We start from the raw sequence: 15,246 nt of genomic DNA on the forward strand, positions 1-15,246 counted from the left end.
GAAGGGGGGAAAGAGAGAGAGAGAGGGGGGGGAAGGAGAGAGAGCTGTGTGCGCGTAAGTTTCTCACAGAGAGAGCTAACAACGTTGCAGGCTCAGCTAACTTTTTTTTTTAATTTTAATTGTATTAAAAAGGTGCTTTTTAAAAAAAATCCACAAACGGGCTTAAAAAAAAACGGGCTTCTCGTTTTTAAGGTTCACGATATTTCTACAAAATGTGTAGCGTGGAATGCTCTGGCTCACTCGTTCTCTTTGTGGGCTTGTGGGTTCATTAACTATGTGCAGAGTGTGTGCAGGGCAACAAAATAGGCTTTGAAGGCGAATCGTTTTTTTTAATTGAGGGCCCAGGCAACAGGTTCGTTTTTTTTTAAATTCGCAGGCTGTTCTTGTCACTTTTTGGCCTGCCATGTGTTTTTTTAAAAAGACTTCTAAAACGGTCCGTTTCCCAGCCGTTTCCCGCTGAAGGAAACGCGGAGCTGGTTGGGAAACGGGGAAACGACGTTTCCTTGCCTTCGTCCCACGTTTCCTGCAACCTAGGTATTCGATGACCAGCTGACGGGGAGCCTTCACATAAAGCCCTGTTAAACATGTGAACCAGTAAAGGGGCTAGCGTGTCTCTAGCATGGGAGAAATGCTCGGTGAGGAGTCCATCATGATCCTGTGCTCTCCCAGTCTGCATCCTGTCAATAGCATCTCTCACCATGCTGAGGTGAAAGAAGGAAGAGTGTGGGGGGACGAGGTTCGGGTGGATGGGGGAGAGGTGGCTGCTCGGGGACATGGTAGAGAGGGGTGGCATAGGTGTGCCAGGTGTTGGGTGAAGTAATCGGAGTTGGAAGGCGATGATCCTAGAAGATCCTCCAGGCCTCCTTACAGTCCCTTCCAAGAAATAGCTAGTATAGCTTGTGCTCAAGCCTTGCTAGGTAGGCTCTCTTCTTTCTCTGTGTGAGACGTCGAAAGATCACTCGTGCTTGCTGGTGAGTGGTGGATCCTAGTGCCATCTCCCGATGTAGACGGGCTCGGGTATCACGACATTCCTCGTCGTACCAGCTATTCTGTGGGACTGTCCCTCTTGGTGATGTAGGGGTGGCTCTGGAGTGTGGGAAGGCAGCTGCAGCGGACGTATGGAGGGTGGCTGAGAGGTGTGTAGTAAGCTCATCAAGTGGGATGTGGGGGTCGAGGTCGGAGAGGATGCGGTAGACATGATCAGAATAGATGGAAGAGGTCTCTCTGGTGAAGTGGTATCTCAGACGGTGATGGGGCAAAGCAGGTGGTTGCATGGTGTATTGGCATGTGAGTGAGAAGGCCAGGTATGCATGGTCGACTGCAACGCCGATGGGGCGAGGAGAGATGGTAAACTCCAAAATGAGTGGGATCGAAGAGAGGGATCCCATGAGGTAGTCCACTGTACTAGCTCCATGTCCGAAGGGGTAGGAGGTGAAGGAGTGGGATCTAGGCCATCTAGCGAGGCCATTATAAATGGCTAGCCTATGAGCCCCGTCGAGGGCTAAGAGATACTCTCCATAGTCTGTGCGGGCTGCTGTATCCTGTGATGTCCGCTCCAGATCTGTACCCATCGTGTCAATCTCCTGGGACATGGGATCATCTGTCTCAAAGAAGGGTACCTGTGCACCTGCGGTGCGGGCATTGAAACTTCCAGCCATGAGGATGTCCCCAAGACTGGAAAACTTCATAATGTCACCATAAAGGGGTAGGTACGGGTACTCTCCATGGGTGGCATATTTAGAATTGGAGGGTGCAAAGTAACACACTGCAAGGTAAATGTCTCGGGCCCTCTCTGTTTGGATCCTCACCCACAAAAACCGTGCGGCCTTATCACGTCCGACCACTTGTATCACATGTTGAAGCGCCTCCCAGTATAATAAAGCCACCCCTCCCGACCCCCGGGTACCCCCTACTATGCGTGGGTGTGGGCGGTGAACAGACTCCCATCTGTATCCTCTCACCTTTGGAAGCCAACTCCCCTGGCACTGATGAGTCTCTTGTATAAGACCAAGTCTCTCCCTCTAAATGTCTCCTTGAATAGACCTGCATCTGTCCTCAAGGCGCCATTGCAGGTCCAAACCGCAATCTCTAGCTTGGTCTCATAGGTCTCGCACCGTCATTGGGCACGTCGCTCGGTGACGATCACCCTCCCATCTCAGTACACTGCCCATTTCCCTGCCTTCCGTGCATCCGAGATGCGTGGCATGCATTCCCTCGTGTGTGCCACTTGTGCTAGTGTGAGATCGTCTTCAAGGTAAGTCTTTTCTCCTTTTAGTGCCCGCCTTTTGGTAAGGAATGCTTGCCTCGCCTCCAACCCCACAAACTTGAGGATGAGTGCGCGTTCCTTGAAGGGGTATCAACGATTTGCAGCTTTCTGCATAGTGCTATGGCGTCCTCTTTCGGCGAGGCTCCTTCCTTCCATCCCACCACTCTCACATTCAATGCCCTAATCTTCCTTCTTTTCGCCTCTTCAAGTGTGTCATTGATGATGTTTGGGGATGATGGGTTCCGTTGCTTCTTGGCAACCTCAATCCAGCTGCTGCCTGCTTTTTCCACTTGTTTCTGTGTCTTCTTAATCACCTCGGCCCATGTGGTTGCATCGTTTGCCTTCTTCTCCTCTTGTTCCTGGAGGGTCTTCAATTGCACTCTAAGTGTATTCAGCTCATTATTGAGGGATAGTTGAATCTCTCCTTCTTCGAATTGAGTACGTGCCCTCAAGGTCTCGTTTTCCACTCTAAGGGTGGCGACTTGGGCCTCCAGCTCTGTGATTAGTGAGTTGTGGTGGTTGGTTTTTGCATCCAACATTTGGACCATTTCCTCCTGCATCTTGCTTAGCTGAGTTGCCATGTATGTCGCATGTCTGCCTTCCACCTATCCATCTCCTCTTGCATGGAGGCACGTAACTCATGCCCAAGGTCATCACTATCCTTGTTCTCCCCGAGCTTCTTTTGTAGGTGCTCAATGTCAGTATCCTGCATTTTGCGTACTTCTCTCATGGTGGTCAGGCATGTTTTGGGGTCGCCGATCTTCTGTCTTCTGTGAGATCACCCAAATCGAGCTGTATTTCCTCTCCTTCTCACCTCTAGTCCTTGTTGCCGGCGAGCTGTCCATGTTGGACTGAAGGGGACGCCCTTCTAGTACTGAATTTGCTCCTCAGCTGGTGGCCCCCATAGATGGCCAGCTGCAAGTGGGGAGGCAAGTAGCAAGCAGGTAGGTATGTTGCTGCCTTGGGGGCCTGAGCAAGGGTGGGTGGCGAAATGGGGCGAAGGCGGGTGGGAAGAGAGAAGGGAGCGCAGAGAGAGGGGGCAAAGATACAGAAGCGCAGAGAAAGGGGGCGAAGAGAGAGAAGGCAGGTGGGAAGAGAGAAGGGAGCGCAGAGAGAGAGAGGGGGCAAAGAGAGAGAGAGAGAGAGAGAGAGAGAGAGAGAGAGCGCTGTATTAACGTCTACTAGAGGCTGAACTCGACCTATGAGACAAATCAATATACAACTGTCAATGTCCTCTGGATGTCTAAAAAAAAAAAGGACAAAATGAACATGAAATAAACTATGAAAGTGCTGAGCTAGTGGGGGGGTGTGATGAATGGAGCACTACTGCTAGAGGCTCAGTATGCAACCTATATGCGTAGGGTATACAAGAATGCAATGCAGATCTGTCTAGCTCCAACCAGTACCATAATGGGGGTGTAATATGTGATACATAGGCGATGGCGAGGCAAAAATACCTTAGAGCATGATCCCCGGGTGTGAGTGTAAGTGAGTTATCTGCTCTTGGATATGGTGCTGATGTCAAGCCCGTATCTATGTGATCTCCCTCTGATGTAGTCTGGGAGTCTGGTAGCCTGGTGCTCTCGGCCTCTGTCTGGCTCGAAGGTCCGCAGCACGCTGAAGTGTAATCCCCTCCTGTGTCATGGTAGGCACTAGGATAGATCTCTGGAAGAAATCAGTGAGCTAGAGGTGTCGCCCACCTCCCCTTGTGGTATGAGTCTGTAGCAGTGTCTCTCTGTGGCGTTGTGTCTCTAGCAAGAACTGGCCAAATCTGCGCTAATCTGTGGACTCCATGATCTGGCGGAGTGAGGGATGTCCACTGAAGATGGTGGTGTATCTCTCTCTAATGACACTATATGCTCTGCATCTGCATACATAATGCTCCTCACTCTCAACCTCCTCCTGGCATAGCTTGCATATCCTCTCTGCTCTGGGGATCCGTGCTGCCCTACCTGCCTCAATCTCAAGCTGGTGGGATGACACTTTGAGTTGGCCAATCGCCACTCCGGCACTGTGAGGCATGTACATATCCATATATCCGGGTCGCTGAATGAATCCATCCACTGAGATACGCATAAACTGATCTTTGTAGTATAGCATCTTCGGCTGGAGAGGCTGACTGGGTGTAATCCAAGTCTCATGGGTGTATCGCTGCCATAAATTCTGCCGAAGGACTTTGTTGCTCTCACTGTGAGAGAGCTGGATGTGTGGTGCATGTATATCATACTGGAAAGGTGGCAGGTGATCTATGTGGAGACCATGCTGAGTGAGCCACTGTATCATCTGTGAATACCATGATCTCCTATCTCCACTCTCTGTGAGCTGCCTGGACGCCTCAAAAGCTCTATGTGAGAGTCGATCTGATGGCATATCTCTGATCCTTTGAATGCAGATCGTCTGGAAGAGGGCCTCTACTAGCATAGGAGGTGCAGCAAACTCCGCTCGGACAAAGTCACGTGGGAGGGAGGGTTTGCTGCGGATCATCCGTGAGAGCATGAGAATCTGAGGCCTCTCTATCTGACCATGTGGAGGTGGTGAGCCCAGGTGCCCATACTGCTGCAGCATACATCAAAGCAGGGGTGACTAGTGTGTCAAACAACCACCCCTTCATGCGGGGCTCCTGGAAGTGTGCCTGGTGACATTCTCTGTCTAGCATGGCCAGAGCTGCATACCCTCGTGTGAGGCTGCTTGCGCCATAGTAAATCTTCCTAGTGGAGTTGCGCATGTAATCCCCAAGTACACATATGAGTCTCTATCTGTCCTCCTGCTAGTGTGAAGATGGCCTGTCGTCTAACCGGCCCTGAGGTGTGGAAAATCATGACCTTGGTTTTCCCAAGGTTCACTGTAAGTCCCCTCTGTGTGCAAAAGTCATCGAGTGCATGGAGATGATGCTGTAGTCCCATTTGCGACTCAGAGACCAAAATGATATCATCAGTATATAGCATAATGTGGACTGTGGTACCTGGGATGTCTACCCCGTCCCCACCACCGTGAACAATGAAGTCAGCCACCTCATCAATGTATAGCCCAAATAGTGGAGAGAGTGGGCATCCTTGCTTCACACCTATTCTGCTAGCAATAACATCAGATAGCCCCCCGGGGCATCGTATGCGCCCGATGACCTGCTCATATAAAGCATAGATGCCCAAGACCATCTCTGATGGGATCCCCAATGACTGAAGGCGCTGGAAGAGTCTCTCCCGTGGCACCGTGTCAAATGCTTTGTGGAAATCCACAAAGCAGCAGTATAATCTCCTCTCCCACGCTCTAGCCTGATCAATCAAACATCTTAGAGTGAATATATGGTCAATAGTGGAGAAAGCTCGTTGGAATCCAGCCTGCCCTGGTGCTCGTAGTCCCTCCTCCTCTGCATATGAGCTCAACTCTGCCTCGAGCACTACGCCATAAAGTTTGGCCAATGTATGACCAATCATGATAGTCCTATAGGTGCTGGGGTCTAGCATGTCTCCTGCTTTGTGGAGAGGCACGATGGTGTGCATAGTCCATTCAGCTGGTAGGCCCTCCACTAGTGCCCTATTAAAGAGGTGAGCAACATGCTAGTGTGTCGGCTGCATAAATAAGATGCTCACTCTGTATACCCGTGTGGTCAGCCGACATCCCATGCTGTAACCAGTGGATAGCTCTCTCTACCATCGGGGCGGTAAAGAAAGTAGAGGTGGTGGTAGGGCGGGGCTCTTGTGGCTGTGGTTGTGGTATGGGCGGTTGCTGAGGGATATGGTAGAGGCTCTTTGCATATGTGTGCCATGCATGTGTGTGGATCCTCAATCAGGGTATGAGGGCGAGGCTCTCTCATCCTGTGCCATGCAGTGACTGTATCTCTGCTCATGAGAAGGTGGTACATATCCCAGTACTGTGCCTCCTCATATGCACGCCTCTTACGGCGTGTGAGGGTCCGTATCTGTCGGCTTGCCTGTCTTTGTGTAATGGTCCCCAGTGCTCTATGGGCACGGAGGTGTCTGTATAGCTCACTGCCCTCATCATCATACCACCGATTCTGGGGCATGCTCCCATATCTATTTGTGTGTGCAATGTGTGTATGGTGGGGGAAGCTGCGGGTGGTGGCTGTATGTAGTAGAGATGACATCTGAGTGGTGAGTGTGTCTAGGGGTGATAGGGGATCCATCTGGAGTAGCCCGTCATGTACATGATGCTCATATATGTCTGCCAGGTCTTCATGGGTGAAGTAGAAAGTGGTATGCGATGCCTGTGTGGGTGCTGGTGTGGAGCTCGCCAATGACAGCAAGAGGTATGTGTGATCCGCACCGATAGGACAGGGGGGGATGGTGAAAGATGTCACTGCCTGTGTGGTCTCCATGGACCCCATGATGTAGTCCATTGTGCTACCTTCCCCTGACCGTGGAAAGCATGTCAGTGCTCTTGAATCCTACCACTGTCTCATCCTGTTATAAATAACGAGCTGGTGTCGGGCTCCCAACTCAAGTAGGTGATGACCATATTTGGTGTTATCCGGCCCCATGTCCTCTGACACCCTGCAAGCTCCCATGTCCTCCACCTCGAGTGTGTGCATCACCTCGGGGTGCTCGAAATCATAAATGTCGCACTGTCGGCTCTATGTCTGTGCATTGAAGTCCCCCATAAGGAGGACTTCCCCCAGGTTGGAGTAGTGTATGATCTCATCTGAAAGGGCTGCATATGGTTACTCTCCTAATGGCCCTGTGTCCTCCTCCTCCTCTCTACTCTCCTCCGCTGCTGTCATTGTTGAGAGATATAATCGCGGTGTTGTGTGTATGTGGGAAAGCACCCTAGAGGTGCAAGATATTGTGGTGAGATAGGAATGCCACATGTAATATTGCATGGTGTGTGAGAGTTGACCAAAAGAGTGGAAAAGGAGTTGCCACATGGATGATGATGTGTAAAGTGGGATAAGGCTAGAGAGCCTATATCATTGTATGGTTCATTGTGATATGCAATACAAGGGAATATTGTTGAGTGTGCAATCTCTCTCTCTCTCTCTAGTCATGGAGTTTTTAGTGTGGTTTAATCCACCTTACTCTTATGCTAAATCTATGTTCATCACCATGATCAATCCCATTTCTAGAATCTTAACATGGTATCAGAGCTTGGGTGGGCTCTTGGTCATGGTGATTATTATGTATATTAGCTTGGTAGTGTGTTTCTTTGATTAAGCATTATTTTCAGCTTATTATGAAAAAAAATTATGCACACTCATATTATCATTTGGATTTGCATTTGTGAGGATTTGAGAGGAGATTTGCAACAAGGAGGTTGCATAGAAGCTGCCCAAGAGAGGAGATTTGCAACAAGGAGGTTGCATAGAAGCTGCCCAAGAGAGTTGCAAATGGAGTTTTGCAACATGGAGAGCCTACTCATCATCATGGAAGCTGAAAATGGAGATTTCAGCAAGTGTGAAGACTATAGAGTCTTCGGTGTCAACAAGGAAGCTGCCAAGGAGACAATGGTGTTCAAGATATGGTATGGTTGTTGCAAGTTCAATTTCAATTTATTAGACAAATGCTGTTTTGGTGCTCATCTTGGCTGGGCACATGGAGAGTGTCTCAATGGGAGGCACTATTGCTGCAAGAAATTTGATGGAATATGCTCAAGGTAGTTGATCATATATTTGGGTGCTTTCATGTGGAAGAGAGCACATTTTGGTGCACAAATGGGTGCATTGGAAGCTTGTATAGCAAGCTTGGAAAAAGAGAGTGGAGACTCTCTAATCAGCATTGGTGAAGGCCATAGTGGCCTTAAGAGCCTTGGATTAGGCCAAGAATAAACTGTGAAGCCTCAAGGAAGGGTACAGTTTGGAAATTGCAGCAGAGAGAAAGTCTTTGAAAGCTCAATGATGGAGCTTCATCAAGAGGGTGCAACTAGGAATCTTGATATTAAAGCCTTATAGGAGGTTGTTTGAACCTCAATTGGAGGTGTCTGAGGGAAACATATGCAGCATAAGTAATACTTCTAAAAGGAGCAGGCAGTAAGGGTACCAATAATAGAAGCTCGTAAGGCAGAAAAGCTGGAGAAATCATAGAAGATGGCGCAAAGAGAAAAACAACTAGTCTACATCAAGCTCGTATGCAAAGCATATCAGAGTTTTTTCTTGTGAACTCAGAGAAGCTCATTGCGACCAACTAAGTGGAGGTGTGATAGGCAGGAAGAAGATCGAGCAAATCCTACACAGTCATATAGACAATCTACATGCAATATTGCAGTTGAGAGGAGACAACACAGTAAAGGCGACATGCCATTGCTTCGAACAGCATTAAGAAAGCGAACAGCAGCAAGGCAAACACAGTCACGATTGAAAGCAATAGAGAGAGGCGAACTCAGTCACGGTTGCAAAAGAAGCATCCAATGTTCGCAACAATGTAGATGAGCGGCTGGGCAGCTGGAGAAGAGGAAGGGCGATAACAGCCAGAGAGAGAAGCAGTCGAGAGGAAGGAGACCGCCATAACTGCTGTGCAAAAGCAGTCGAGAGGAAAGAGCAGAAGACCCTGTGTGTGTCAGGGAACCTGACGACTGCAGCAGAATCGAAACGGCGCACAGAAGCGCATTCAACGCAGGCTGGCAGCTTGCAGAGCGAATGGATGCCTAATGTTTTTTTTTTTAAAAGAAAAAAAAACATAAGATAAAGGTCTTAACTCTTAAGGGAAGATTGGCGCACACATTTTTTTTAAAGGCTCATTCACATGTTTTTAAAAGCAAAAAGTATCAACCTGAAATAGTGGGAAAATGTTTGTTGCACCAATACAAATCCGATGATTTTTTATATTGGGTTCTATGCTTGGCTTTGGCCAAAATGTTTGTAATGTTCTCTCTCGAGTGCCCTAAAATAGCGGGCAAATATCGGTTTGCAAAATAAAGCTATGGAAATTATTTTTTTGCGACAACTTGAATTTTTAACGGGTACCCTGCCCTTGCCTTGGTGCATAAAATGGATATGTATTATTCACCCATGGTATGAGGGTAACCATGCCCGAGCTCACCTAGAAGCTCAAAATGGTTGTTGTGATGTGTGCATGAACGATGCACATGTGAGGTGCATGCGCATGGGTTGGTTCCCACCCGAACTTCCCACCCGAACTTCTATGTTTAAATCAGACTCAGTGGTTCCGCTGTGAGCGAGTCGTCTCAAAATGGACTTGGTGTCTAAGATGGTAGACACGCGCACACATGTTTGGTTGATGGACACTCCAATGTATCATTGAGGGGGAGTGTTGATGAGAGGTAGCAATTCAATGCTACATTGATATGGGTGATGGATGATGGGTGAGTTGTGGAACACCTCGATTAAGAGGGGGTGTTGAGAGATATAATTGCGGTGTTGTGTGTATGTGGGAAAGCACCCTAGAGGTGCAAGATATTGTGGTGAGATAGGAATGCCACATGTAATATTGCATGGTGTGTGAGAGTTGACCAAAAGAGTGGAAAAGGAGTTGCCACATGGATGATGATGTGTAAAGTGGGATAAGGCTAGAGAGCCTATATCATTATGGTTCATTGTGATATGCAATACAAGGGAATATTGTTGAGTGTGCAATCTCTCTCTCTCTCTCTCTAGTCATGGAGTTTTTAGTGTGGTTTAATCCACCTTAATCTTATGCTTAATCTTGTGTCCTTCACCATGATCAATCCCATTTCTAGAATCTTAACAGTCATGGCATATCTCGATCCTCTAGGAGAGAAGTAGCATAGAGCAATGTATAACACCATGTCTGCCGAGAGTTGCAGTCTGATCCACACCGTAGGTGCTCATGTAGCTCTCGCTTGAAGAGTACCACTATACCTCCAGATCCTCTAAATGTGCTCTGCCGTGTGGTTCCCCTGTGTGTAAACTCCCACTGATAAGCCTCTACTTTGAGAGAGAGAGAGAGAGAGAGAGAGAGAGAGAGGTGGTTCTTCATAGAAAGAGGAGTTTATTTTGAATTTCTAGGAGCCTCCAGGTGATGTATTAGTTTTCTTGACGGGTCAAGATGAGGTGGACGAGGCTGTCCAACTTATGCAGTACGAAGCTGAAAATATATCAAATGGTACTAATTAAACAGGATATTTGTACCAAAAAATTTCAATTTAAGGTGTGTTTAAAGGTTAAGAACTGTTGGATTCTGGTTGCAGATTTGTTGGTCTTGCCTCTTTATGCGGGTTTGTCTCGTTCAGATCAGGTAGCGTCTGCCTGTCCGCCCACAGTACACTTTATTTATGTTTTTAATTTGTTGTTACAACTCATATTTAGGTAATATTAAGTTATGTGTTTCAGGAACTTGCTTTTAGTCCTACCCCCAGAGGCAAGAGAAAGGTCATCGTGGCTACTAACATTGCTGAGACATCATTGACACTTGAGGTAAGACTTGATGCACAACTAAGCTTTTTCGCTTAGTTCTTTTGGAGTTTATTTCAATGCTGGAGTTCAGAAAGACCTTACCTGTGACCGTCCGGGCTTTCACAGGGTATTGTATATGTGGTAGATAGTGGCTTTTCCAAGCAACGGTTTTACAATCCGGTAAGGACAAACTAACCAGTTTTTGCTTCTGTAAAGGCCAGCATTGAGTTGATGTGTGCAGCCAGCTTTATAACATAGGATTTAAACAGGAAACTTAATTTTTTGCACAGTTTTGTATCAATCTCAACTCCCAACCACCCCCCCTTCTTCCCCAGTCCTTCCTTTCTCTATCCCCTTTTCCATGGTCCAAGCCTTGCAAAGGGTTGCTATAATTTCTTGGAAAAGTTTTTGGTTTCTTTCTTTCATACAAACAAGGCTTTAAAGGAACAGGCAGTACTCTTGGCGTGGTTATTGAACTTCTTTCTGAAGGGCCCCGATGGCAGATGTGGTTTGTGGAGACATTCACCGTGTAGGTGAGTTGGTAAATGGGTCGAAGTGCCCAGGTGGAGGTTTTGGGTTGGCTTCAGGCTTTCTGCAGCTAAATGCGGCATCACAAGAGGGCAGGGAAGGGCCCCCTCATGTGTTGGTGGGTGGGTGTGCAAATAATCTCAACAAAAAAAAAGATTTGGTCTGTGGACACTTCGAAGTGATGGGAAACTTAGGCTTAGCTATAACCAATCTAAGCCTTCTAGTGAGGGCTTCCCAGTGACATGCATGAGGAGGACATGCACACAACAAATGGACAAGGGGTCTATAGCACATTGCGCATCTATGGCGATTCTCACTAAAACAGAGGCCGATATTGGCTCATTCAGTATTGGTGAGGTGGCTTTTATGTAAGGTCCAACACCTTTGTGAATGGTAATCTGACCTTATATGGGGCACTATCTCTGGTGAAGGGCTAGTATGCTTCCAGTAAGAAGAGTCCAAGGCATCTCTGATCTGGGTACTCCATTGCAGCCAAGCAAAAACAGCCCATAAACAGTCCCGAACCAAAGCATAGAGAAACTGAAAGTTCCATCAGTTGAACACCATCATCATGATGTCTATGCTCATGAAAAAGCCCAGCCCCTCCTTTCTGCAAAAACACGGCGTCCTCCAAAAAAAAGCACACGCCTGGCCTAGCTTTTTATGTGCCGCCTGAACCCTGGTGATGCGCTGCCTCTGTACACCTGCAAACAACCAGCCGCCTGTCAGCAGTCGTACAGCCGCCTGTACCTACTGTACGGTTCCCTGACAGCTTCACCTGCACCAGCCAACCACAGTGCAGCAATCGACTGAATCAACGCCGCCTGTACTTGCAGCCGGCTGTACCTGCAGCAGTCGTACACTGTACCTGCTGTCGTACAGATCAGTATGGGCAGGCTGTATGGCCTGTTCTTCAAGAACTCACAGCAGCCACACCTTCTCAAGCAGTCGACTGTGCTTCCCTTTGCCTCCACACATGAGAACTTGCACGCCTCCCAAAAAGCTAGAGAGAGGGAGAAGAGAGAGACGTGGGCCTCCAAAAGTGGAGTAGTCTCTAAAAATTGCCTCGGGGTCTCTCAAGGCTTTAAAACCTTTATGACTTCAATTTTGCCCCACCAAAGGTTATAAAACCTTTTTAAATTAAAGTATCTTTGCCCCCTTCACACTTGGGGTTGTCCACACATGGGCTTCCTTTTTAACTCAAATCTGATGCCATTCACACTGTCCACCATGTCCCCGTGCACACCTGCATACTGTCCAGAGAAATCCAGAAAAAACACAGGGTCGTGACATACCCCCCTCTTGAAAAATAGCAAGTGTCCTCGATTGCACTCAATGGCACAGTAAGGCATCTTATGAGCAAAGACACCCCATATGGCAAAAACAATGGCCCTCCAATGCATCTGGGTGATAAAACAATCATCCTGCACAATAGGCCATACTGTCACACCAAAGTGACAAACACCTCTTGCTTGTTCCTTCTGAACCTACAGCAAAAGTCTAAAACCAAATGGAAACACGTTAACGGTGTTAGCCAAAAACAAAACCATGCATCATTCTACATATGACAAACATATGCAATGACACATATATGCATTCGCAAACAATATGCTCCTCAAAATGCTCTACCTACTCCAAAGTAACAGTGTAAGGGCTGCTCGCAAGCCTTACGCCCATGGACATCCCGCAGGAATCACGACTGATGGTACAACATGAGCATATGCAAGCACTCAATGCATCCAAACACTACATCCACTAAGTACTTCCCACATATGTCTCATGGCCATCCCGCAGGAGTCACACCCAGTGGTGCATCCATGAACATAATAAAGCACTTGATGTGTCATACCAATATACATGCAGCACTCAACACAATGCAGAGTATTTCCCAATGTATTCTCAATGATACCAGGATCCAATGGCACCAGAATACAAAAATACCTCTACCTCAAAAAGTGTATGCATACATGCACAAATAGAGTTCGATCCATATTTCCATGAACCAAACCAACTGTAGGACTGCTCGCAAGACTTATGCCCTCCATAGAGTTATCCATAGTTGCAGTTATAGTTCAAGGTGCGGCCGACTGTGAACACCCAACTTTACCATCTCATGTGTCTAGAACACAAGATCATAGAAGTCCCATAAGCAGATGTACTGTCAGCCTCAGTATCTTCGGGTGAATACAAAGATGTCACCAAGCGACTCCTAGATGACAACTGAACCTGTCTGTAACAAGGGAGCGGAGGTGCTACCCCCCTCTTGAGCATCAGGCAATGCTCCAGACCTATGCTCTGATGAACCTGAATGAGCCATAACAAGAGTCGACTCCAACTCATAGGCATCAAGATAAAGCTGCAACTCCTGAGGTGAATCTGCTAAGTCACCCTCCTCCATCCACTTCGCATCCATCAGTGAACCTCCTCCATCCACTTCGCATCCATCAGTGAACAGCTCTTGAACTTCACAGGATAGCGACGGGAAACCTTACCCTGTACCTTTCTTTCCTTTATGTGCCAGTATATGCTCAGGAATAAGAACCTCTCCACTTCCATCTGAGCCTCATCTGATACATCCTCAGGCACCCAAAACCTGCTTGCACTCCACCTAAGTGGTAAGCGCAAGTCCCCGATGAAGCATAGTAGATCACCACTGCTAAACATAGAAAGAAACCCATGAAGCCTCTATGAAGATACCACCGGTGACAAACTGTCGAAAGCCATAGCCTTCAACGCATCTCCTACACCATAACACTTCAACTGCTTCTTGTTCCTGGCCGACTACTTCTTGTCCTTGGTGTCTTTTCTCCTGAGCTTCATCCTCAGCTCTTGCTCTTCACCTCATATAGGGAAAGACACACAACCCTGCACTGTCTCCTGCACTTCCTATTCACTTTCCTCATGTTGAAGCTTTTGATGTGACCACCACGGGCTCGCCTCCTTGAGAAAGTCGACGATGTCCCGGCAATGGAACCTTGTAAACCGGCCTGACGGGCGGTGAAACAAACACTCGCACATAAAACACTTCAATGCCATTGAGGACCTAGAAAAGGAAAACAAACAGGGGGAGCTAGAGTGCTCCTGTAAACAGTACACGGACACCGATTGGCCCCAAAACGCAGTGGCGCCCCTTGCGGTATTTCTTTAATTGATTATAAGAGCTTTGATTACAATAAGGCTGGAAACTCAGCCGTCACAGTAGAACCCCTGAAGCCTGCAAAGAACCTGCATCATGGCTTCTTATCCACTCGGCATCCACAAACAAGTCCAGCCATTGTTCACATCGAAAGACTCTCTCACATTGAATCTGCATACAGAAGCTTTCTCCTATGATCAAGACTGCCACAACCATCCATAGCCTCTCACACTATGAACAGCATCACACCCTGACACATCCAGTGCTTCTGCATCACAACACAGACTCCCAAACTGTCTCTCAAAATAGAACTCGTATCACAGCACAACATACTATACAGTCGACACACCTATACCAACCCTCTCTACCTTCCAAGGGTACTATCCATCTCTGTCATGAATTCCCTGTCCCCTGCCCAATCAGTAGCAAGGCTGTACCAAACATGTGTCCATTCCTGTACCTTCTGCCTGCATGTGACCTATCTCCTGGAGAAACCCCAAAACATGTTTCCTCGAGAAACCTACGACCTGTTTCCACATGAAACCCTTAGGCCTGTTTCCCTTTGAAACTTCTGTCCTGTTTCCATACAGAACCATTCATGGCACCATTCAACAATAGTGCCAACAGCGGCATACATCTAGTTACCTGTTCCCTCATGAAACATCTGGAAACATAGAGATGCCCATAACTGTAGGTCCCTTTGTTCCTTTCTAGCAGGAAGAAAACAATCTGCTCCATGAGCACGCAGCCATGCGAGCTTGCATCACTCCCATGCCAAGAAACATAACTAAATGACCTGTACGTGCAGCCAAAAACCCAAGCACATAGCTGAATTTGCAGCCAAGCAAAAACAGCCCATAAACAGTCCCGAACCAAAGCATAGAGAAACTGAAAGTTCCATCAGTTGAACACCATCATCATGATGTCTATGTTCATGAAAAGAACCAGCCCCTCCTTTCTGCAAAAACACGGCGTCCTCCAAAAAAAAGCACA

At 47.6% G+C, this 15,246-nt stretch overlaps 1 protein-coding gene and 1 pseudogene across 9 annotated transcripts in view; one reads left to right on the plus strand and one right to left on the minus strand.

The window, feature by feature from the left end:
* The window catches only part of LOC147635350 (RNA helicase family protein), a 101,653-nt gene that overhangs the window by 62,670 nt on the left and 23,737 nt on the right, over positions 1-15,246 (plus strand). For all 9 annotated transcript variants that reach the window (XR_015266645.1, XR_015266641.1, XR_015266643.1 and 6 more), the window contains exons 10-13: positions 10,203-10,299; positions 10,385-10,431; positions 10,527-10,610; positions 10,716-10,769. Coding sequence is in view for 4 of the 9 variants with exons in the window: in XM_086802592.1 (XP_086658718.1) it covers positions 10,203-10,299; positions 10,385-10,431; positions 10,527-10,610; positions 10,716-10,769 (282 nt within the window). In the remaining 5 variants the exon portion in view is untranslated. The remainder of the gene's footprint in view (positions 1-10,202; positions 10,300-10,384; positions 10,432-10,526; positions 10,611-10,715; positions 10,770-15,246) is intronic.
* LOC147635351 (uncharacterized) lies at positions 3,522-4,620 on the minus strand (annotated as a pseudogene).

This window comes from Cibotium barometz, chromosome 9, assembly GCF_041138505.1.
Source record: "Cibotium barometz isolate CiBa-2024 chromosome 9, ASM4113850v1, whole genome shotgun sequence".
Classification (NCBI taxonomy): Eukaryota; Viridiplantae; Streptophyta; class Polypodiopsida; order Cyatheales; family Cibotiaceae; genus Cibotium; species Cibotium barometz.